We start from the raw sequence: 23,007 nt of genomic DNA, 5'->3' as shown, positions 1-23,007 counted from the left end.
AGTAAAGTGAAATCCTCGATACTAGTCACAACTTTTAACCAATATCGGGCAAACAACATATATTTTTTACTTCACAACAACCAGCAAAATAGAGCAACCAACATGCTTTTTTTGAAGATAAGAGTAGCCAAGATTCTGCACTCACATTATTTTTACAAGTACACGAAGCAAACAGCATCACCAACAATACAAAACTATACACTACATATTAGTTGCATCATACCTTTTAATAATAGAACATCTAGGGAGATGAGAGATGTACATGCTTTCTCTGTGAGAATTCATTCCCACGTTCAAGTAAATGCACTTCAAAGGTGTTCAACCTCAATGACTCAATAAGTGAGTAGGAACAATAGCGCGTAAACTTTTTTGAGTTTGAAAATATTATAGAAAGTCAATAAATCCCGAAATTCTCCTTCCTGGTACTTTTAGCTTTTGTAAAATCATTGCGCACTAGATTTGTGTTCATCTGCATGCCATTTGTCATTAACCATGGAAGAGTCTCAATTTGATGCCCTAGTAGATGGATAAAAACTATAAACCATCAATGCACCACACTTAAATACAACCCCCCTATACATGAATTACTTAAACAAAAGTAACAAATGAACATAAAAATTACCTGCTATCCACAACATATTAGTACTAACAGAGCAAAATATGAACCAATCCTATTACATAAAGAGTCGAAACAAAATGAGATCAAAACATGGACTCAACTATCAGAGCTAAAAGAAACGAAACCCTGAATAAGGATTCATGTCTGTCAGGAACGCTAAATAAATATTAAGCAAAATTCAGGAAGTAGATTTCACAGCAATTCTACAACACACATTAGAGACAAAAAGAAAAACTTGGAAGCTGTCCCATTCAAATATCCATCCGGTTAACATGGTCTACCTCACAGTAACGATATCATCTATTTTCAGAATCATCCTCACACATTCTGTTGCCAATGAGATTGCACTCGTACTCACAAGCAATGGCTGCACCACATTCTCTTCCAGAATATTCGTAATTTGGCCCTTCCGGACATTAATCCCGGTATTAATTTCCCCTTGAGCATGCCTATTTCTTAATTCTGTAACTATTGCAATTGGGTTCAAACCTGCATTTTCAGCCAGAGTGTATGGAATCACCTCAAGTGCCTCTGCAAAAGATTTGACACAATAGCTCTCCATCCCTTGCAACGCCTTAGCCCAAGCACTGAGCTGGCGAGACATTTCAATTTCTGGAGCTCCGCCACCGGCAATCAGAAACTTCTTATTCACCAAGCAACGGACCACACACAAAGCATCGTGCAGGCTCCGCTCAGCCTCATCAATCACTAACTGGTTTGACCCGCGAACAAGTACCGAGGCAGTCCTACCCATATCCCTAATTCCAGTGATCTTAACAATCTTGCCATCATTTAGAGAGACCTCCTCGACCAAGTCGGCAAATCCTATTTTTTCTTCACGGAAATGTTCGATATTGGATATCGGAAGACAGTTTAGGGTTTTCGTGATAAACTCAATCTCATCCCGCTCGATATCTTTGATCACGAGGATCTTCGCCTTCGCAAGGTAATGCAAGGAAAGATCAGTCACAGCATCTCTCAAAATTGACTTTTGAATCAAAAGCACGTTACATCCAGTGGTTCGGATTTTCTTAATCATACCCAGAATGTGGTTTCGCTCTTCTTTCAAGATGCGGTCCATTTGAGTATAGTCTGATACCACAATACTCTGTTCGATGTCAGTTTTGGGCGGGGATATTTGGAACTGAATCACGGCAATCTTGGCGTTCTCGACACGGGTCGGGCCCCCGGCGGAGTGGCTCACTCTCTTGTCAAAGACAAGGCCCTTGACAAGCTCGGTGTCGTCAACAGTTCCACCAAGCTTCTTCACGATCTTGATATCACGAAGGTCGACAAGATCGGGGTGGGCAGGATCAACGACGGATAGCACCGCATCGACGGCAAGCGGCGCCAAGAGCGTGGAGTACTGGCTGACGACTTTGGAATTGAGCGAGGTGGCGGCAGCTTTTAAAAGGGCGTCGCGGTCGGAAAGCTCGAGCGGTACGGCCATGGCAGTGAGAATATCGTTGGCTTTGAGGGAAAGCTTGTGGAGGGCGTCAGACACAACTGTGGGGTGGATCCCGCTGAAGAGCAGAGTGTGTGCGTGCTTGAGGAGGGAGCCGGCGAGTACAACAACGGTGGTGGTTCCGTCCCCAGCCACGATGTCTTGGGACTTGGAGAGCTCGACGAGGAACTTGGCAGCGGGCTGGAGGACATCCATCTTGTTGAGTATGGTAGCACCGTCGTTGGTGATGATGACCTCGCCTGAGCCGGTGGAGATCATCTTGTCCATTCCCTTGGGACCCAGACTCGTACGGACCGCATCGGCGACGGCACGGGCGGCAACGATGTTGGCAATGCGGATGTCGTCTTTTCGCTTATTATCGACATAGCTCTCCGTCTTGGAGGAACGCTGTTGGAGGGTAGCCATTCGAGGACGAATCCGAGATGTAAAACCCTGAAACGTCTAGCAGCAGAAAAGATGAGAGGATAAAAACCCTAGCTGCTCCTTAGTTGAGTTCCGCACAAAATGAATGAAGACCAGACAAAAACCCTACTTCTGTCAAAGGTATGATACAATAGAAGAACTCCGAAGCGAGGGCGAAGGTCGCTTAAAGACTCCAGAAACAACCAAGGCTGCGTCTATGTCGCGAATTCGATGTCCCACATAGAATAGAATGGCAATTTAATTTATCTAATTCATATTCCTAAACATGCCTACGATACCCTCAAGATATATATTACTTACATTTCCAGCAATACCGGGAGTAGTCGCATTCTCCTATGATGAATTTCATCAATTAAGTCAAATTTTAGAAATGAAAAGGATATAGTTACTCTTTTTTAAATCTAGATTTTGATTAAGATTGTGGTCAGGATCATTTACTTGTTGATGTAAAAAAATAAAGAAAAAAATAGAGGTCCTTGCAAACCAAAAAGGACCATACTTACGAGTTGTATATAACTGAAAACGTCTAAAGCCCGCATAGACGTTCTTTTTGACAAAATATGATTATTCAAAAACATCAATCTTGCCAAAAAAAAAGAGAAGCTATACTTCTCCAAGTTGCTCTACAAATACTATAATGGACATAACTATCTGAGATGATGTTTCTAGTTGATCTCAATATTCGTAACCCTTCACGAACATTCCCTTTTTAGCTTCTTCATCCTCACCTCCATCTGAATATCGACCAAGCTGAGCGGTAGAGTTAGCCTTGGCACGAATCAAGAGTGCCTTCTGCGCTGCGCCAACGTTCTCAGGGCGTCCTTGCCATGCCTTCAATACACTGTTCTGAAGTGCTCGTGCATACGAGAATGAGACATGCCATGGGTTTGGACTTTGGTTCATAGCATTCAGGTTCAGTGTAGCTTCCACTTCAGACTGCCCTCCTGATAAGAACTGTATAAATGGCAAAGTCAGTATCCATAATGAATAAGAGGATGTATAAATGATAAAGTCAATATATATAATGAATAAGAGGATATAGAAATGACAAGTCAGCATAAATAAAGAATATGAGGAGGTAGAAAACTGTGGATGCCTAAATGCTTAGCTTATCTATCATTGTTAAAGCATGAGATAGACTACTTCTCTAAATTGATTAATCAGTGTTCAAAACATACATATAAATCCGCTTAGAGCAACGAGGAGCATAACCTTCAGTCGCCACACAAAAACAGTGTAGTTCAGAAAAGAATAGATAGGGCAGAAAGCTTTTAGATAACCTACCATGATGCCAGGGACTGCAGGTGGTACCCTCCTTTTAAGCATTTTCAGCGTGTATTTAGCAATGGTCTCTGGTGAAGCCTTCTCTTTGTGCTCTGCACCTGGGGTTACCATGCTAGGCTTCAATAAGATGCCTTCAAACGCCACATTGTTTTGTGTTAGGTAGAAGAAAACTTCTGCCCAGACATTCTCTGCCACCTCGAGGGTCCGATCAATTGAGTGGTCGCCATCAAGGAGGATCTCAGGTTCCACAATTGGCACAAGACCATTATCCTGCAAGTGTCATCAAATAACCGCTACTTGGGCTGTGTTTGTCCCAAAAGCTAACCATAGAGAAAAAAACCAAATGGAGAATTATGCGTTTGACCAAAAAATTCTGAAGTTTGTATACTATTCAAGTGACGGGAAAACGTTCACCCTAATTCTTCTTCTTCAACAAAGAGTTAAAGAGGGATAGGAAAATGAGTTTCTTCTTATTGCTACAATAAAAAACGATGAAAAAATAAGTTGAGAAGGCACAAACTGCAAGAAAACAAGTCAAAAGGGATGTGTTTTCCAATTACAAAAAAAATTCAATAAGAAAATCCGTTAAAGGTGATTAAACAGAAAACTATTGACGTAATTTGTAACAGATCAATCCTCCAAGTTAAACAGTGCAACTTGAGAGGAAGAAAAGACTCTGTGTTGTTTTTTAATGTTCTTCAGAGAAATTGAATGAAAATAGATTCCAAGAGTAAGTGCTTTGGATGCTGACAATCAAGAAGTTAAAAAAAGTAACAAAAAGTTTTTTTGGAATTTCACGAAACGTTCTGAACACCACTTAACCATACAGTGATAATCAACAATCATCACATCCAATAAGGTTCAGCCTGTAAGATTGCATCTATCAATTTAAAAAAACGAATAATCTTGTGAAAAGCCCTACCCATTTGTTCAAAATCAATAAGCTCTTACAACTATCTTTCAGGAAAAGGACTTCTCTAGTTTCAATTAAATTGTCTGGAACTGCAATGTAGGCCCAACATCTCAAGCAGCACACTTTTTTCACGAGTTATCTCAGGAAAACAAAACAAAAAAAAAAACTAAACAGTTGTCAATAATCCAAAGGGCTTTCAGACCACAGTTTTCTGGTGCTTTCAACAAAACTACAGGTTCTGAGGAACTCATGGAGATTCCCTATCAACTCCACACAACATGATCAACCACCCGCCCATCAATGACTCTGGTTCTACACATAAACTGGTAGGTTCCCACCAAAAATTCCCCCCAGTGGATCTGTTTTAGGTTGTTCTAGTATAGATTGGTAAGGGTTTCTATGTTGTCTCACAGCTTTGGTGCTCATCTCAGCTTTGAGTTGAATATACAAATAGATCCTTGTAGTCACGATTTCGCCAGTCTTCCTTGGGAAATCTTAATCAAATGAGCATAGAAGATGTGTTTCCAAAGCAGCAGGCACTAAAAACCTAAGAGCACAAAATACCTGAGAAATCGCAGCATATCGTGCAAGTCCCCAAGCAGCTTCCTTGACGGCCAAAGCTGATGGCCCGCAAGGAATGCTAACCACTGTCCTCCTGCAACCCAGTATAGAGTGCATCAGCTATGAAAAAAGTCAAGAATGAAGCAATTACCTAAGTCATACACACCAATCATAAGCTACAAAGAGTGGTATAGCGGATCTATTATGCTTGTCAAATCCACTCCAAGGACCACCAAGAATGCATTCTAGGTATCAGCACACTTACCACTTTGCAAAACGTGCACCTTGATTGTAATATTCAGCACATCTTGAAGCCAATCCATCCAAACCTTGGCACCAAGATTCGTTCTTTGATCCTGGTAAAGGAACCAAACCCTACAAAAAGAAGGGGCCGAATAAGTAATTTTATCCACAGAGAGAGAGAGAGAGAGAGAGAGTACCTTGTCCACTTTGATTCCAGGAGTGATGTTCCCCTCACGCAGACAGTCTACAAATTTCTTCCCATCCGTTGTTGATTGGTAGAGTGTCTCCTCAAATAGAATAGCACCAGAAATGTATTCACCTAGACCAGGAGTAGTCAGTAAAAGTTGCCTATATGCTTGTCGGTTGGCTTCTGTGTTGTCCAAACCAATAGATGACAGTCTTTTTCCACATGTTGCGTTTGATTCATCAATAGCAAGGATGCCCCGTCCAGTAGAAGCTATAGATTTCTATTAGCAATAACAGCAGATGCATCACATAATTCATCCAACGAAGATGCAATTGACTATTTTCAAAACAAGGCTAACTTGCTGTATATAACTTGAGAGGTTAGTGTAATATTACAAGCGCACATTTTTTGTTCATTTGACAGGCCATATCCACTTCCTTTTATTTCGATTATCGAATATTGCGGTTAGAATCATGATTACAGAAAAACCAGAACAATCAATACCAGGCAAAAACATAATCGTGACGGAACTGCAGGTTATGATCATAGCAATTTAAATCTTACGCAGGTTATGTTTTGCACGAAAGGATATTTTAACTTCTACTATGGTTCCAGTTACATCAGTCAAAGAGAAAATTGGATGCAAGACCATGACGGAATGAAGGAGAAACCTACGGGATCAAGAGAAGCTTAAATAATGCTAAACCAGAGAGGAAGGTGTCTAACCAGAGCCTGCTAGAAGTATCAAACTAGATCAAGGTATTCCGAGGATTTCTTATGTGGAGTAAACTTTTGAGAAAGCCAAGACGACAAGTTTCACATGAAAATCATATTCAGAATTCCAAATCCAAGCAAGCTCTATTCCACAGAATGATAATCATAAGAAGTAAGATCAGGAAAAAGATCGAGTAAAAACTCACAGCGGTCTGGACGAGCTCATCGGTGTAAGCTCCAGCACGGATCGGAACAGCAACTCGACGGGAAACCGGGCGAGCCGCATAGTTACGATTGAAGGACTGTTGTCCGATCCACTGAGAGGAGGAAGCGTTGAGTTTCACAAGACTCGCAGACGCCATTTGCAATTACTCTTTGATTTCCTCGATCAATATTCAGCCTTTTTTCCTCGATCGTTGTGTCTACTGAATCCGTTTCTATACATGGGTGAGTGGCATCGGTTTAATATATGATGGCTGTTATAATTGGCCCACGAGGTGAAAGTTCGGTTGCGCTTTCTTCACATTATGGGCCCAATTACTAATGGTACCCATAACAACTGCATTGGGGTTTTGTTGTTTAATTGTTTTGTAACATCAACTTAATGAAATAATGGGAACAGTGCATAATGTGATTGTGTAGGATCTGATATTCATGAAAACAAATTCTGGACATTAAAGCTGGACATATCTTTACGATCAAGCAAACAGCCACTATTATGTATGAACATGAACTTGAACAGCAGAGATTTTCTGCTGAGGTAATCTTAGACCAGCTAAGACAATAATCTTTCGAGTTTTCACTTTGTTTCGGATCTTACTGCCAGAATGAGAATTAAAAACTACTGATTTCTTTTGTCTATTAATTTTGAGATGGGTTTCTGATTTCTCTCTCAGGGAAGCTCAGCAATAACTGGAGTCTCTTTGCGGACTTTCTTCATCAATGAGAGGCTTTGTCAAACTGTTTTCCACCTCCTGGTTTTGGTTCTGGTTTTCCTTGCTGTTCTCTTTACCTTTCCCCCACAGAACGGAATAAAGACCAAACATGATGAGAATTGCGCCTACAATACTGTAAAAGAAATAACAAATTGAACAGAAACGTTCGTTAACTTTCCGATAAGAAGATGATGATTGAGTCATTTTCCTTCTTAATTAACTTACCCTCCTGAGTACAGCTGATCTCCCAGTATAAGACAAGCCATAATAGCTACTAAAACCGTCTGCACAGGCTGGAAGACAGCAACAAAAAGAGGTCCTCCTTTGTCAATGCACCATATTTGGAGAGAGAAGCTAATGCCCGAGGCTATGATCCCCTACAATATATACCATCATCATGGTTAAACGAAGCAAAGGAGAAAAGAAGGAGATGGGTGGCAGATTTCGGAGGCACTTACAGCATAGAGGATGGTTAAAAGCTCCCCTCCTGATTGAATTTTCCAATGATCAGTATCTCTTTCTACGAAGGCTGCTATTGCCAAGAACTGTATCACTCCGAAGAAGCAGGTAATGGAGGTGAGAGAGAGCCTGGCCGGATACTTTCTCAATACTGGGCCCTGCAACAATGGATACAATTGAAACTCAGAGATCTGACAACCAAGAAACGTATATTCATAGATTATGGATTTGGAGACGATTACATGTTAATTTGATAATTGCTGATCTCTAATTACCTGAAGCACGAGCCAGCCCGACCACGCAAAGCAGTTGCCGAGTAGGTCAACCTAACGTCCAGTGCCCCATTCCCTTTGAAGAGATAAACGCGGCTTCTTCCACTGCTCTTCCTAGTGGTTGTGTTAGCTGATGAGGGAGAAGAGGTGGACCCTTGTAGAGAGTAATTATGGTGGCGCCACCGACGCAAGCAATCGTACCCAACACCTTCGCCAACCCGTCTCTCTTCAAGACATTGACTTGCTCGAGCCTGGAAAGTAGATGATGACTGTTGACATAAAACGAAATTCAATTAAATCAAGCTTTCCGTTTCTGAACGAGAACGTGAATAACCTTAGAGCCGCAGCCATTGCGAATGTGATTGCAGGAACAGAGTTTTGAATAGCAGATGCGAACGTAGGAGACGAGTAATACAAACCCAACAAGTAAAATCCTTGATTAGCAGTAATCCTGAAAAAAAAAAAAGAGAGAGAACGAAATAATCGATAAGAAGCAGAAAAAAGAGAAGAAAGATACGTATGAAGTAATAACCAAGAACGATTTGAAACTTACCCACATAAAGCGAGAAAGAAAAGCTGAACCAGCAACGCAAACGTAAGAGGTGGTCTTTTCTTTCTGTGAACATTAACTGAATTTATCAAATACAATTCAAATGGCCGAAAACTCAGATTCCTGACTTCGCTTCGAGTAGAACAAAATGGACTTACTTTTCTAAAATGTAAGCAAAAGGGCTCAGCAAAAGCAGTGCAATGATGTTTCTGTAAACTGGGAACACTATTTTGCTAACACCCATATTGAGTGCAGTTCTAGAAACAATATGAAACCCTGCGAAGCAGAATTGCAGGGAAAGCATTGCCAGATAAAGCTTCATCTTCTCAGGCACCATCTTTCTCTGTGAATATAATCTTCGGCTTGTTTGAGCCTAACACATCGGTTCTTATATGGAGACGAAACAAGAATATTATAAGGCGTATGATTTGGTGCATGAAAGTTGCTGAAGTCTCCCGACAAGTCTGGTTTATATTTTTTTCTACCGTATCTTACATTTGACAACAGGAATATAATCCTGCAACTCGCCAACTCCTATCGGCACCATATTAAGGTGCAACTATCCCACATCTCATTTAAACGAGTTAATCATCAGCTTTGATTGGTCGAACTAGATCGCTGTAGGCTTGCTATAATTGCAGATGGACTCTCGGATTTATAACAGTTATTTACGGGTTATAACTCGTATGAATCGTTTCTTTTCGATTCGTTGCGTATTTGCATTATTTTTCAGAAATTGCATTACTTCCTACCTGTTGTCTGATATTTTATTTTCGATGATGTGATTGACAGCGATTAGGTTTCGTTGAGGAGACAGGATTGAGTTAGAACATGTTGGCCAGGTCGTACAATCAGTTAGGAAAGACGAAGTAGTTCTTCCTTCTCGTTCATTTAATCATGTCGCCACCACCCCTTCCATTTTTCTATTCTATACTTGATCGTCACAATTCGAAGGTTATTCCATTTGATTTGAGTCGCACATGTCCTATTAGGTGACTGTCGTGGATGGATAGATACTCTTCGTCCCCAAGAATCACTTGATTTTAGCGTCATTCAGTAACGATGTTTCTCATCTACCATTGGACTCCATATCCTTGCAGATTTTGATTAGCAGGAAATTGGTTGTTTACTGTCCCATTTCTTCTGGCATAAATAATTCCGTTGCTGTTCTAATTTGTGGCGAATGTGCCCACAGTATGCTAGGAGACCAGCTATAGCATAAAAAATTCTAAACTGTCTAGATAACTTGAGGACATAAAAAATTCTTATAAACAATCTATCGACTACTGGATGGTAAACTGATAAGAATAACGAATAAATGGATAGTGTAACTCCTTAGTAGGCATATAACTAGAATAAATGGATATCCAACCATAGAACAAAGATACAGGACATACACCATCTGAACATTGCCCAACCCATATGATTTACCATAAATTTAACAATCACAATCCGCAAGGCTAGAGCGTGACAAAAGACATGAAAGAAAATTTAATTCACCAAAATTTTCATTTAAAGTTGTATAAACTCGAGCAGTTTCACGGATAACTAGTGCCTGAAAACTATGACTATGGCAGTGCAATTGTCCTTGCAGCGTCGCTCACGAACAGCCTCCCTTACAAGGCGTCGGCTGACAACTGAGGCAGATAGGCCCTCCTGTAGAAAACAAAAATCTTATTTGGCAAAAGCTCAGGCAGTGATTGAGAAAGCACAAGGCACATAGAAGTCATACTGTGTGTGCCTTGGATGGATGTGAAAAGAAGTATGTTTGAGTGATAGAGAGACAATTTTATTAGAAAGCAATTGACAGTTATCCTAAGATCAAAATTGACAATTGCCTCCATTTCTTTCCTTAAAAGGTAAGAAACTAGAAAATTACCTTCAACAGCTCGTCAACAAACTCAACAGCATCACTTGCTCCAAAAACCTGATTACAAAACACCATCATTATTATAACTTTGCACATCAGAACAAGTAGCATATATTATGAATAAAGTTAACAGCTAAGAAAATGTAAAGACCAAAATTACCCCCCAAAGTCCATCACAGCCGAGAATGATAAAGTGCTCTCTTTCTGTAAGTTCAAATGAGTGCACATCTGGTGTAGCAATAACTCCGACCTGCATTCAGAATTGCCCTTTACGCACTCAAAACACTATGTGCCAAATTTCAGTTTCAGGTCCCAGATCAACGTAGTCTCACAAAGTAGTTTGAGTAGAATTCACTACACACCAAAATAATTATTGTAAACTAAATAGGGGTGTATGGTCTCATTCAGTCCTTCAGGTTAAGACCATTCAAGAAAGATTGAAAACAGTTAACCTGTAGCTTCCAAAAAACAGTTAATTATATATCGTCTCTACACAGAATGCCATCAAGCAAGAAGCATATCTGCCTAAATCCACAAGAGGAAGAAAAGCTTCTGAATCACATTTAATAAAAAAAATACAATTATCAGACACGAAGTTCAATTATCTGCACTGCCAGTTTCTTCAGCATTAGAATTAATTTATTTTTTTAACAAGGATTAGCTTTAAAATGAAGCCCAATAAAATTTTATTTTACAAGCCTCTACCTCTTTTCTAATTGGCATACTGCTCAAAATGACTCTATTATATACTTGTAGAGAGAAATGAAACCAATTAAGATAAGTGCAAGACCTTGGAGACTTAATATATAAGCTCAAATAGGAATATTAGTTTCAACCTTTTTAAATTGACGATCTCCAAAGGCCCTTGAAACCTCCAACCGGCCCTGTAATCTGCCATTCGAACCAACAGAGCCCCCAGCCTAAGAAAATCAGGAAATTTAGTAATGTCTTAGATCATAGATTACACTCAAGCAGGTAATAAAATATTTGCAACAAAATAAAACATTTATTGGTAACTATGAATACATCTATATGATTCACTAACCAATCATTTTTTTTGAAAGCATCATTTACAAATCATTAGATCACAACCACCTAAAAAATCTTCAACAAGATTCCCAGCTTATTAGATCATATAGCTGTTTATATGTAATTAATACTTGCAACATCAATAACAAAGACACTAATTAAGGAAAGGTTAGGGGACAAAAAAAGGTAACTGACTCAAAATCAGATTGAAAAGGGACTTGAATCTAGATATGAAACTGCACATTATAAAGATACCTTATTAACAAAAATAGAGATTCCTATACATATATTACATGACAAATCAGTGTAATATACAAAGATTTTGTAGACATTAAAAATGAATCCATTTATAAAGAAATTTATTTTTGTTGTTCAGCCTGATGTGCAGCTCCATTTCATGTTTTTAAGAAATTTGATGGAGTTTAGCAGTTTCAAGTTTTTTTACTCTCTTCCGCTTTGACTCATCTCCTTTTTTCATGCCACAAAACCAATTTGTAAGCCCAAGCATGGATTCCATAACTTAACAATTATCCACAATAAATATGACCAAGACAGGGTTAGAGAAGGAGAAAACAGGTAAATGACTCAGTATACATCACAGGTTTTACTTTGGATCCAAATGAGACTTGCATCTAGATATGACACTGCTCCTAAACGAGCAGATTTTTTAAAAGATTAGCCTTATCAAATAACAAGAATAACATTTGTTTTATATACACATAACATATATTACCTATACCAACAAACAAGTCCACACAATTTTGCAGACATTGAAAAGACATTCACTTATATATTTATTTTTTGTTGTTCAGTCTGATGCAGCAACATTTCATTTTTTATCTGATGGTTGAAGAAGCACCATATCCACGAATCTCTTTCTCTCCTACAATTCACTTATATAATACCTAATTCAATAAACAAGTCCACACAATTTTGCAGACATTGAAATGACATTCACTTATATATTTATTTTTTGTTGTTCAGTCTGATGCAGTAACATTTCATTTTTTTATCTGAAGGTTGGAGAAGCACCATATCTAAGATAGTGTTTTCGTTTACCTTCTCTTTCTTTCTCCTCCATCACTCTCCTCTCCCTCTTTGCTTATTGTTCACCCAACTATTCACAACTCCCCCAAAACCCACCCACCATTGGAGATTTTTATGTACTTTAATGAGATAAGAGGGTATATGTAGACAAATGACCATCTCTAGGCTGCACACACATAGGTCTGCCGATAATGTAGTCGACTCTCTGGCGAGAGACGGAGCAGCTTGTCAACACCTTGCTATTGGCAACTCATTCCCTTTGCCAAAGCTTATTTTGTTTGTATTAGTTCTTTGTTTTTCTTTTCCTTTTGGCTTTAGCATTGCTCATTTTATGTATTCTCTCATATAAACCTTTGCAATTTTTAGGGCCTTCTTAATGAATTTTTCTTCTCATTGCTCTAAAAGAAGCAATTATTCAGCCTTAGGCTCAATGGCCACATGGGAGTGTGAGTTATTGGGTTCAAGTCTCACCAAGGGTTATGAGAGTAGTTTTTTTATTATTCAAATGATAGTAAGCGTGTATAATCAACATTTAAAAAAAAAGAAAAAAAGAAAAAAAAAAGAGACAGTAAGGTAACTATAGCCATCCTGTCTATATGTATCAATTCATGATGAATGATGCAAATGAGTGAAATCTTCAATATATCAAAAGTATTCATCATGTTAATTGTCCCTTTTAGACCTAGTACAAGACTATATTACCGACCAAGGATGAGCTCTGGCAATGCCAACATGCCACTGTTATTGCTCACCAAGGGGTAGTTGAAAGAGTACCAGCTTTTGCCATTCAATGGCATCGCTAGTTTGTAAAAAAGTTGGTGAAAGGCCTGAAATAAAGCCGTCCTGACTATGTCATTAGAGTCTCCCTCTCTGACATACGAAGACTGACTATATCAGTTAGTTACTGCCATTTGGTGGATCAGGAAAGAGAGAGAGACATATATAAACATGGAGATTCGAGGTCCAAAACACAATAAGAATTTGGGCATTCAGGTCCCATTACACCAAAAGAACTACTCAATTTAGAATCCAAATTAAGATGTCTAGTAAGTACCTTTTGTATGCGAGCACGCTCCTGAGGATAAATAGCCTTATGTTCCCTGGTTATAACAATGGCCTTCAATGAATTATTTGTTCTATCTCCATTGACCAATGCAGACCTAGCTAACACTGCTTTCGCATCTCCAATATTAGCAACCAATACCTAAAACAAAACACATAAATGAATGAGATGAATTTACTAAAGCAGTAGGATGAAAAGAAACCTGTGTCACAGCATGAAGGTCTACATATGCATGAATGCACATTTGAATAAAAGAAAAGTTCTAGCATATAGACCTCAGCAACACCCAAGTAACAGCAAAACCACCAACTACACATGCATTATACATATATAGTGGTAAAGAAAACAGAAACCTACTTTTTCTCCTAAAAGCTTTTTTCAGAAAATTTGTTTGAGAATAATGAGAAATTCATAGCAAAGGAGAAGAAAAGATCACAGAGTACAAAGGCCTGAATCAACTATACATCAGCCATAATAAAGCTCAAAAGTGAAAAGAGAAGATTATAGACTTGAAAGTAGCACGCCTTCAGCCTTAAATATATTTTAATCAGTTTCAGTACAAACAGCTTATGAACAATTACTAACAAGAACCAGATCAGCATCAATCTTACACTTTGCCCCAAAATCCATATGCAGACAGCGGTTGCACCATCTTGCCATCCACCTGAAATATGTCAAAAGGTACATAAGAGTAACTAATCTTGATTAACAACAAAAGCATTTGTCAATAGCAATGCTATGGTAGAATGTAACAGAAAAGAGTCATATGGTAATCATTGATAATAAAAAAAACTATAACGAAGTCAGAAAATCGTGTCTTCAATAGAAATACATATACCTGCAGCACTTTCTCGAATTATCAGCTCATCAGTTCTTCGGAAACCTGGCAACTTGAGACCATTACTAACATACTTTGATATGATTAAAGTAAGTATTATAGGATTTGATCAATTAAGATGTCACCAATAAATGCAGAAACATAAAGGAGTTTCCTTCACATGCAGGTGAAACAGAATCAAGATCATCAAGTAAAATACTTGCATAACACCAATAAGTAATACAAATATCAAGGAGTGGGTACCATCCCCCTTTGGGTTTCTTTAATATAATAAAACTATTTTTCAAATAAGTTTTCCAGGCATATACAATCCCAGGCAAAGGCCCTAATAGGGCCTAAGAGTAATTTCCAAACTTCCTAGTAGTTTTATTGGTTATTAGGATCTTCCTATTTTGGTTAATATATCAGGTGTTTCGTACTTGTCTTTTTATCATTATAAGTTTCTTATTCATCTTAATTATTCTAAAAGATTCTGACTTTTACTGCTGTGTAAGGGATTTCAGTCTAATTCTAATAAGCAATTTGAAGTCTAATTCTAATAAGTTTGCATGTATAATTTTGTAGGAGAATAAAGAAACCACTTTCCAGGCCTAGGTCCGCATGTTTTCTTTTGCTCATAATCAATAAAGTCCTTTTTTAAGTGTTTTTTTTTTTATGAAGATGTAATTTTATTAAAAAGAAGGAAGAGAAAACTACAAAACTACAAAAGCGGAGGGTGCAAATCCTTTACAACGAGAGATTGCAGGAAAGCTCCCTCCTTGGCAAGCACATCTGCTACCGAATTAGCAGATCTCGGAATGTGAGACCAAATACAAGAAAAGGAAGAAACAATATCCAAAATCTCCTGGAATACATCCCAATGCCTCCATGGGGGAGAAGAATTGCGCTGGCACCAACCAATCACCACCTTGGAATCTCCTTTGATGTGAATAGGCCCACTACATTTGTCTTTGAACACCCGCAATCCATTAAGAAGGTCATGTAATTCCGCCGACATTGAATCGGATATGCCTAAAGGACCAGCATAGGAAAAACATTGATTCCCAGTTGAGTCTGAAATGACGCCCCCAAATCCTGCGATCCCGGGATTTCCAAGAGAAGATCCATCAAAGTTTAGTTTTAGGTAGCCAGTTTCCGGAGGGGTACATTCCTGCATGGCTGGGATTTTAGCTCCAATGTGCATCCTCGCCAAATTGCTGCAGTTGTCTCGAATGTCAGTACCTTTGAAAGAGGAGAGGGGTTTTTATGTCAATAACCAGGTTGATATTTGCCCTATCACTCTATCAACAATTCTAGCCTCAGATTCGCTTTTAGCATCAAACCGCCTTCTATTCCGTTCATTCCAAAGCCCCCATGGAACGAAGCTAGCACAAGCTAAGATAATCAATTTACCTAGGCCAGGAAGGGGATATCCCAAGATCGACTTGCAAAAGCTTATCAGGTCGACAGCAATACAAAATTGAATCTCCAATTTGCTTAAAATAGAGGTCCACACAGTGCATGAGAACTGGCACTGAAGAAGAGTATGACTGGTGGATTCATCTTTATTGTGGCAGAAAGGGCATAGTGGATCTATAGATGGGTGACCTCTTCTTCTGAGCACATCAGCCATGAGAATTTTACTTTGACACGCACTCCACATGAAAATTTTTACCTTAGGGGGGCACATAGATTCCAGACGAAGTTGATGTCATGCTCCCTTTGCGTCGGATCCCAACCGTTGATGTACCTATATGCCGAAGCAACTGAGAATTTCCCACTTTTGACAGGCCACCAAATGAGCTTGTCTTCATTGGAAGGCCAAATTCTGACATGATTCAAAGCATCTAAGAGGTTGCTGGCTTCCATGGCCTCCATGTCTGTTAAACCCCTTCGGGGGTGTAGGTTCACATTCCCTCCCTCAAAAGCATCCGCAACTGTAATTTCCTTGTGAGTGGAAAGAAGGAAAAGAGTACTGAAAGAGTTCCATAAAGGTGCCTGTCTTGTCCACCAGTCATCCCAGAATTTAAGAGATCTTCCATTACCCACAAAAAATCTACAGGCTGATGAGAAATTCTGAAGAAGCAAAAAAATAGATCTCCATATTGAGGATAGTTCTCTCCGGTTTCCTCTAGCCATCCACCATGGCATATTCCAACCCAACTTGACGCGAACCATATCCTTCCAAAGATTGGAGGAATTTGTGTTGTACTTCCAAATCCATTTAAGCATTAAGGCTTTGTTCATTTCTTTTGATTTCCGAATCCTTTTTTAAGTTTTACTACCAACTTTACTTATCATGCATCTGGTTTTGTCAATCCTTCTAAAAGTCAAGTTACAAGTCTAATGCCAACTGATTAGTAATTTGCTTTCGATAGTTCCAAGTGCTAACATAGCTCTATTATTTCGGAATTCTGCTACAGTTGCAACAATCAGCCGGAAAGGAGTTTCATAAGTTTCCCACGGTAGGCTCCAAGTTACAAGTTTGATACACCAACCAAATTGTGAGACATCCAAGATTTTGTAAGGCAAAATCTTGTAAATGAGAGTAAGTGGACATTCATCAATTAATCAAATTGCAAATTTTATGTTAGAGAAACCCTATGGAAAAGAAAACTTTCAAGATTTTGAAGATCCTCTATACAAAATGAAAAAAACTCTTCAGTCATTCCAACAGAAAAAAAAAAACTACTTTTCTAACCAATAGCCCATCACTTCAAAATTTTGAAGAGCAGAACGATATATTTTTATTAGTTTAAGATTCATTTCTTATACTGTTTCAGGAACTCCAAGAAGTTCTCCTTCTACAGATCCATACTTAGTAATGATACTACATCATGTAAAACCCAAGTTTAACATTGTACCTTCAAGAATGGCTTTCTTGGCAGCTTTTACATCCATCTGCCAAAGTCAAGAAAACACCAACTAGGTTAGTTTTTTACATCAAATTCAAGCAAGGTAACACATAGGAAGATAAATGTTTGAGAACTTCAAACAAAGCATCAAACTAATGGCACATTTAAAGAAGACATTTCTTTGCAGGACATAAATAAATAAATAACCAATAAATAAATCTAACAACAATTTATAGAAGAATCCAGTAAACATGATCAGGAATTTTCAAGGTTATGAATTGCAATTTTTAACCGAAATTATTTTATTACAACTCCCTTGGAGAAAGCCACCCAAAATTTATATCCTGGGGCAGAATTTGAGAACTTATAGCCCTCCATCTACCTCTTCCCACACTCAAAATCAAGAATAATCAAAACAAAGACCAACACTTAGAAGATAAGAGAATGAGCATATGAGGACATCAGTGGTAACTCATGCCCACTAAAACTCTTCCACCACCAAGGTCACAGACATCAACTATGAGATTAAGGGTACCTATGCATCAGAATTTCCATTTCAGGAAAACACACATTAATTAATGCAGATCTCACATGAAGAGTATTCATCCCCTTTTCAATCACCCCACCTCTATAAATGCCTTAGAGCATCCTGACATGTCTTTCTGCAAACTCAAATCTACATGAAACGAGAAAAGCTTCACAAGAATGAGATATCTCTACCCACACATAATCTTCTGTCAACCATCCCTTTGTATGAAACAATCAATCACATGTAACCTTCTATACAGCATGTTGATTTTCAGGTCTTCAATTCTGATCAAGATCAAAAGAAAAGGGAAGAGAAGAGGAAGAGAGAAGAGATCAGAGAGGAGGGTGCATAGTTCACTAAGCATCCAGTTGAAGACCTCAAGATGGGTGTCACCTTGGAAACTAATCCGAACCTATAATGGAGTTTGCTTTCATAACCAAATATAAATAACATGGAGTCCACAACTATATCTTATATCTCTATCAAGATTTCAGCGCATAAACCCTCTTCAGTAACCTTCAGCCAGCTTTTCCATAATTATTTATTCTCAACTTTGGACAATTTGTCACTTTAAAACATAAACAAGAGAAGCTAGATACTGAACTATGTGAAGAAACATAATGTCCTTCGAGTACTGAAACCTTTATGTTTCCTCCATTAGATAGATATTTATATTATTACCTATTCTACATTAAAGAAACAATTTGGCCATATAAAAGTAAACAAAACAGATAAAATAATAAACTACTTATCAATCACACAAGAAGAACCAAGACCCCCTTCATTTCCTGGATGACAGAATGTATGCAAAAATTTTAGTTTTATGGAAAGGTAACTGCAAACACCATTTGATCTCTGATCCTAACTATTAACTGAGTTGTTCTGTGATGATATGTCACTAGTAGAATAGTATAATGCCTATCATTGACATTTGATGGCTTAACATAACGTTGAACATGAATGACAGGCCTTTAAGATGGGAAAAATTGTACTCTCTCCTCTCTCTTATCATGATCATTATCTAAATGACTAACCATATAAAGCTATTTCTTTCTATTTCCTGGCAATGCACAATAAATAAATAAAACAGATAAAAGCCAAGGGGAAGTGGAGAAGAAATGATCTGGAAAGCATAAAAAACAATTAATTTGAAGATAAAGCTTTCTTACTTAATATCAGAAATTCTTTAGTTTTTAATTCTCATCAGCCTTTACCCTAATTTCGGAAATTGGAGACTTGCTAAAGCAAACATAGCCACTGGCAATATCCTTCTTGACAAAATTCTCTCCCACATTGATCAGTAGCCATGAAAACTTCATTAATACATGATAAGCCAATATCATTATAATTTGCCATCAGATTTCCACTAGACATAGTCTATTTGACCAATGCAACAGGTTTATGCTTACTTTAAACAAATAAAAAATAAAAAATACTTGACATGCTTATTATCAAATAAAACATGTTTTGGTACCAAAAACATTTGAGTAACTGACCAAAAAGACACACCAACTCACGTGGTAATCCTGCAGAAAGGACATTGGAGTGTAGATGGGTACGAGCATACTCTGCAGCTAAACGGCCACCATGACCATCGTAAATAGCAAAATGTGCACATCTGTTTACAGACTCCAAATAATTAATCATCATGTACTCGCTGTTTAGTCTCATAATCTAAAGAAATAGTTTGATAAGCAGTACTTAGGACAGCTTTTATATTTACTAGTATGAATAGGCATGTATAGCAAAGCCAAGATGAAACAAACAACTATCTTAATTAGACAGTTCACAATCTATTCAAAAAATTAAGAGTTCATAATCTCAAGCATAACATAATGGCGGTATCCAATTTTATCTGAAAATCATGACAAAAACAGTCTTGAGCACCTTAATTTCCCTGGATGTTCCAAGCTCGGATCAAGAAGTACAACCCATGCATCCTCCATGGAGTGCCTAGAACCCTTATCTTCTGCAGCATCCGCTTCAATAACAGTCAAGCCTCCTGAGCTGCCTGGCATATCTTGACATGAATTGGTGTTTCTTATCTGATCACCTTTCTCCGCCTCAGATGTTTGAGGTAGAACATTTTCACCATGTTGACCATTTGGTCCGACCACAGACTGTTGACATTTTCCATCAACATGGCTGCTAAGATCTTCCCCTGCTTGCTCCTTAATTTCAGTATCCAAGTCATAAACCTTAGGCTTCTTCTGAATCAAATTTTCAGCTTTGAAATCATTATGCCGTTTATTATGGGTCCCATCATCCAACCCCTCAACTGTTTTGCTTGAAATGAAACTGTCACCCATCACACTGTGGATGTCCAACTGAGGTCATCCAAAGAACTGTAGACCTACAAAACATCAATCAGCCGTGTCAACATGAGTCACTATGAACTAGATCAACAATTACAAATAATAAGGATTCAGAAGAAAACAGTAGTCTATATGACCTAGTTCTTAGACAATTGCACAATTTTCTACTGCAGCCAGTACACCCATGCAGACTTGTAAACTTGGATTGCTATGAACATTATTGCAATAAATAAACAAAATGTGCTATATTCACAAGTAACAGTCATTTAAGGTGGGGCAGGCTTCAGTTTCTTCAAGTGTCAACGAAAGATAATGGGCGGAAGCCCTTTAAAGGTAGAGGCAGTGAGAGTGTTTCTCTAATACCAAAAGGAGACAAAACTACAATCTAGGCAAGGATCACAAGGAAACCCACGCCAGACAGACTTAGCTCTCGGATGAAGGTACCACGGATAGAGAGGCAAAGAGTTATGACTAGCGCTGTCCATTGATGAAGAATGCACATCGCTACCTGTCCACTCTGTGGTATTATCATGTTCCGTCCTTTTGCCGCGAAAAGTCAGCAGTTAGATAGCAAAGCTCTAAAATTCTTTTGAACCAAAATAAAAAATTTACAGTAAGAACTACGACGAGTTCCTTCTCGATTCCCATACAAGAAATCGTTTAAACCTCTCAAGCGTGCCACAGAGACGTAACGTCATTTTTCTTTTTTCCGTGGCGGAAGGGGAGTGACGTTGCAAGCGTTGCACGACGGAATAGTATAAAACGGCAAACCAGTCTATGATCAACACAACTGATTCGATGACAGACCGAGACAGCAACTAATGAAATGCATTTCAGCCCGGTTAACAGCTTAAAGACATCCTTAGTTTCCGCAATCAGATTTTATTATTAAATCCATTAAAGAGACTAATCTCACTCACAGCACGACCAAACATTGCACCGAACTCTTCTAAGACGGGGTAGCGGGATAAGCCCTACATTTCTTTACAAATAAAAGCTCCCCGAACTTGGGAAAAGACGATAAAATGAAGGGGAAGCTGATGGAGAAGGACTTGCTTACCTTGATTAGAAGTGTCTACCATTTACGTCTGACGGAGCTAATCGTCAGTCGAATCTGTCACCACGAACGATCAGAATTCAGGCATCAGTAGATAAAAGGGCATTTTTTCTGCGATGCCACGCGCGTGCAAACACGTCGCAACGTTCTCTATCGTAGGCACTGAGCAATACGAATTTTTACAATATGAGCGAGGTGACTTCGACATCTGAAGCCTACGTATTATGGTACGATGGGCAATGGGTACGTGGTGCTATTTCATAAAAATGAGGGGTCTCCCGGCTCTCAACCATCAGCCGGGTCACTTTCTGCATCGCAGCAAAGTGTTCATCACAAATAAGAGACTGCTACCTGCACTCGAAAATCACAAGTAAATTAGCATCTGTTACGTGGTAGCAGAGTGAGAAGTCAAGTGGCAACCATGAAGCAATTTCATAGTCGGGAAAGACAGATCGAGTCACCAACGTTTCATCGATCTTCGAGAGAATAGCATAAAAACCCCGAATAATACATTGGAGCAATTACTTATATCAAATAAAAATAAAAATTTGGAGACATTGGACAATCACTTATATAAACAAAATAACAATGGAAAATAAAAAAGAGAATGAACTAAGCATCAATTATAGTTAGAATTAATAAATTTTGTAAATATTTTTAAAATAAAAATATTAAGAGTTGGTAAAATAATTTAAATTAACTTAAAATAGAACAATTAGATAAAAAACCGTATCCTCTTGTACCTAAGAGAAAATAATGAAATCAAATAATTGTTTAGAGATATACACGTGTGTAGGGGTGACATGATTAGTAAATAAAAATAATTTTCATAGAGATAGCAAAAAATTGTAACTATGCAAACTGATGTATGTCATTTTATGTTTTTTTCCTTTTAAAGCATGTAACCTAAGGGCATTATAATCGTTATAAACATTTTCTTACAATTATAGATACAACCTCAAAATATAGGGTTGAGCATTCAAGATTTTCCTCTTTGCTCAAATTCGTCCTTATAACTCTCTCTCTCTTTTTCTCTTCTTTCTCCCCGTTGGTTTATTCTCTCCTCCCTCCTAAAAGTTAGAGTTTCAGTTTCTCTCTTTCCCATGAGATGTCTTGTGTCTATGAGTTAACCCTATAAATCAACAATAATACATGAATGAACCGTGTCCTCTTCAATTTTCACACACATTCCTTTTCATTTCATACTTGATAAAGAAAAACTAACAATAATTTACTAATCTGAATTTGTAACATCACCAAACCGCTCCAAAGTGATGCATGTTTATCATTTATCGAAATAACTTGCTTGTATCGAAAGCAAGGGCCTTGCCAAACATTTGTTCAAATACATTCACAAAGTTTGTGATCAAAATTTCAACACTTATTTCAAGCTCGTTAACCATTTACTGCAAACTCGCAATGATTGTTGATGGGTTGTATTGTGACAACGATATGGTTTTCGATGGTGTTTTGAGAGGTGAGCTAAAAATGTGCGAAGAGGATCAATGGCCAAAGATAATGAGAGAAGGTTGCGAAGAAGGTGGGGCAAGAAAAAAGTAAATTAAAAATATAAAAATCAAAAGAAAACGAGATACATGAACTTGAAAATAATGGGGTACAAAAAGTAGTCAAGAAGAAAGGGAACCAAGGTGAGTTTAGCGAGAGAAAGCCTAAATACAAAGGTGTTTGTTTTTTCTTTTAGGTCTATTAAGCTAGTTATTATACATTTTAATATGCTCAATTGCAAAGTCTTAAACTCTTTTGTAATACCTTGCAGTTCAATGGTATAAGGTCATCACG

General features: G+C 38.2%; 4 protein-coding genes across 4 annotated transcripts; all 4 read right to left on the bottom strand.

Annotated features, from left to right (window-relative positions):
• Positions 1-764: 764 nt before the first annotated feature.
• Positions 765-2,703, bottom strand: LOC137940040 (T-complex protein 1 subunit delta-like). Its single transcript, XM_068784946.1, has one exon. The coding sequence runs from the start codon at positions 2,487-2,489 to the stop codon at positions 897-899; it is 1,593 nt and encodes a 530-aa protein (XP_068641047.1). The 5' UTR covers positions 2,490-2,703; the 3' UTR covers positions 765-896.
• Positions 2,704-3,004: 301 nt separating this feature from the next.
• Positions 3,005-6,830, bottom strand: LOC137940041 (fructose-bisphosphate aldolase 3, chloroplastic-like). Its single transcript, XM_068784947.1, has 6 exons — positions 6,616-6,830; positions 5,706-5,975; positions 5,531-5,640; positions 5,269-5,359; positions 3,792-4,061; positions 3,005-3,461 (listed from the first exon to the last, which is right to left on the bottom strand). Exons 1-6 carry the CDS (start codon positions 6,769-6,771, stop codon positions 3,183-3,185), a joined length of 1,176 nt encoding a protein of 391 aa, XP_068641048.1. The 5' UTR covers positions 6,772-6,830; the 3' UTR covers positions 3,005-3,182.
• Positions 6,831-7,217: 387 nt separating this feature from the next.
• Positions 7,218-11,393, bottom strand: LOC137940506 (WAT1-related protein At3g18200-like). Its single transcript, XM_068785611.1, is given in 9 exon segments — positions 7,218-7,477; positions 7,570-7,721; positions 7,803-7,961; positions 8,079-8,127; positions 8,129-8,326; positions 8,410-8,526; positions 8,629-8,691; positions 8,784-8,987; positions 11,368-11,393. Coding segments are annotated over 9 exon segments (1,134 nt in total). The 3' UTR covers positions 7,218-7,311.
• Positions 9,972-21,354, bottom strand: LOC137940505 (probable protein phosphatase 2C 8). The gene is made up of 11 exons (XM_068785609.1): positions 21,211-21,354; positions 19,723-20,188; positions 19,345-19,453; positions 17,316-17,352; positions 14,473-14,517; positions 14,246-14,298; positions 13,626-13,775; positions 11,332-11,415; positions 10,656-10,745; positions 10,505-10,552; positions 9,972-10,281 (listed from the first exon to the last, which is right to left on the bottom strand). The coding sequence occupies exons 2-11, from the start codon at positions 20,142-20,144 to the stop codon at positions 10,174-10,176; spliced, it is 1,146 nt and encodes a 381-aa protein (XP_068641710.1). The 5' UTR covers positions 20,145-20,188; positions 21,211-21,354; the 3' UTR covers positions 9,972-10,173.
• Between the last annotated feature and the right edge of the window lie 1,653 nt (positions 21,355-23,007).

The sequence above is a fragment of the Aristolochia californica genome, unplaced genomic scaffold (assembly GCF_029961685.1).
Source record: "Aristolochia californica isolate CCGP_79_NKW_82.1479 unplaced genomic scaffold, dmAriCali1.0.hap1 SCAF_9, whole genome shotgun sequence".
Taxonomy (NCBI): domain Eukaryota; kingdom Viridiplantae; phylum Streptophyta; class Magnoliopsida; order Piperales; family Aristolochiaceae; genus Aristolochia; species Aristolochia californica.
This window is presented reverse-complemented; position numbering and strand designations above follow the sequence as displayed.

What these genes read in the sequence shown, in the direction of transcription:
- LOC137940041 (XM_068784947.1), bottom strand. Translation starts at nt 6,771, where the DNA reads ATGGCGTCTGCGAGTCTTGTGAAACTCAACGCTTCCTCCTCTCAGTGG. An exon ending in ATGAGCTCGTCCAGACCGCT is followed by an intron (nt 5,976 to 6,615) that starts GTGAGTTTTTAC and finishes TATTGCTAATAG; the next exon opens with AAATCTATAGCTTCTACTGG. An exon ending in CTGCAGTCCCTGGCATCATG is followed by an intron (nt 3,462 to 3,791) that starts GTAGGTTATCTA and finishes CCATTTATACAG; the next exon opens with TTCTTATCAGGAGGGCAGTC.
- LOC137940505 (XM_068785609.1), bottom strand. Translation starts at nt 20,144, where the DNA reads ATGGGTGACAGTTTCATTTCAAGCAAAACAGTTGAGGGGTTGGATGAT. An exon ending in TATGGATTTTGGGGCAAAGT is followed by an intron (nt 13,776 to 14,245) that starts GTAAGATTGATG and finishes GTTTTGTTTTAG; the next exon opens with GTATTGGTTGCTAATATTGG. An exon ending in GAGATCGTCAATTTAAAAAG is followed by an intron (nt 10,746 to 11,331) that starts GTTGAAACTAAT and finishes TTCTGAATGCAG; the next exon opens with GTCGGAGTTATTGCTACACC.
- LOC137940040 (XM_068784946.1), bottom strand. Translation starts at nt 2,489, where the DNA reads ATGGCTACCCTCCAACAGCGTTCCTCCAAGACGGAGAGCTATGTCGAT.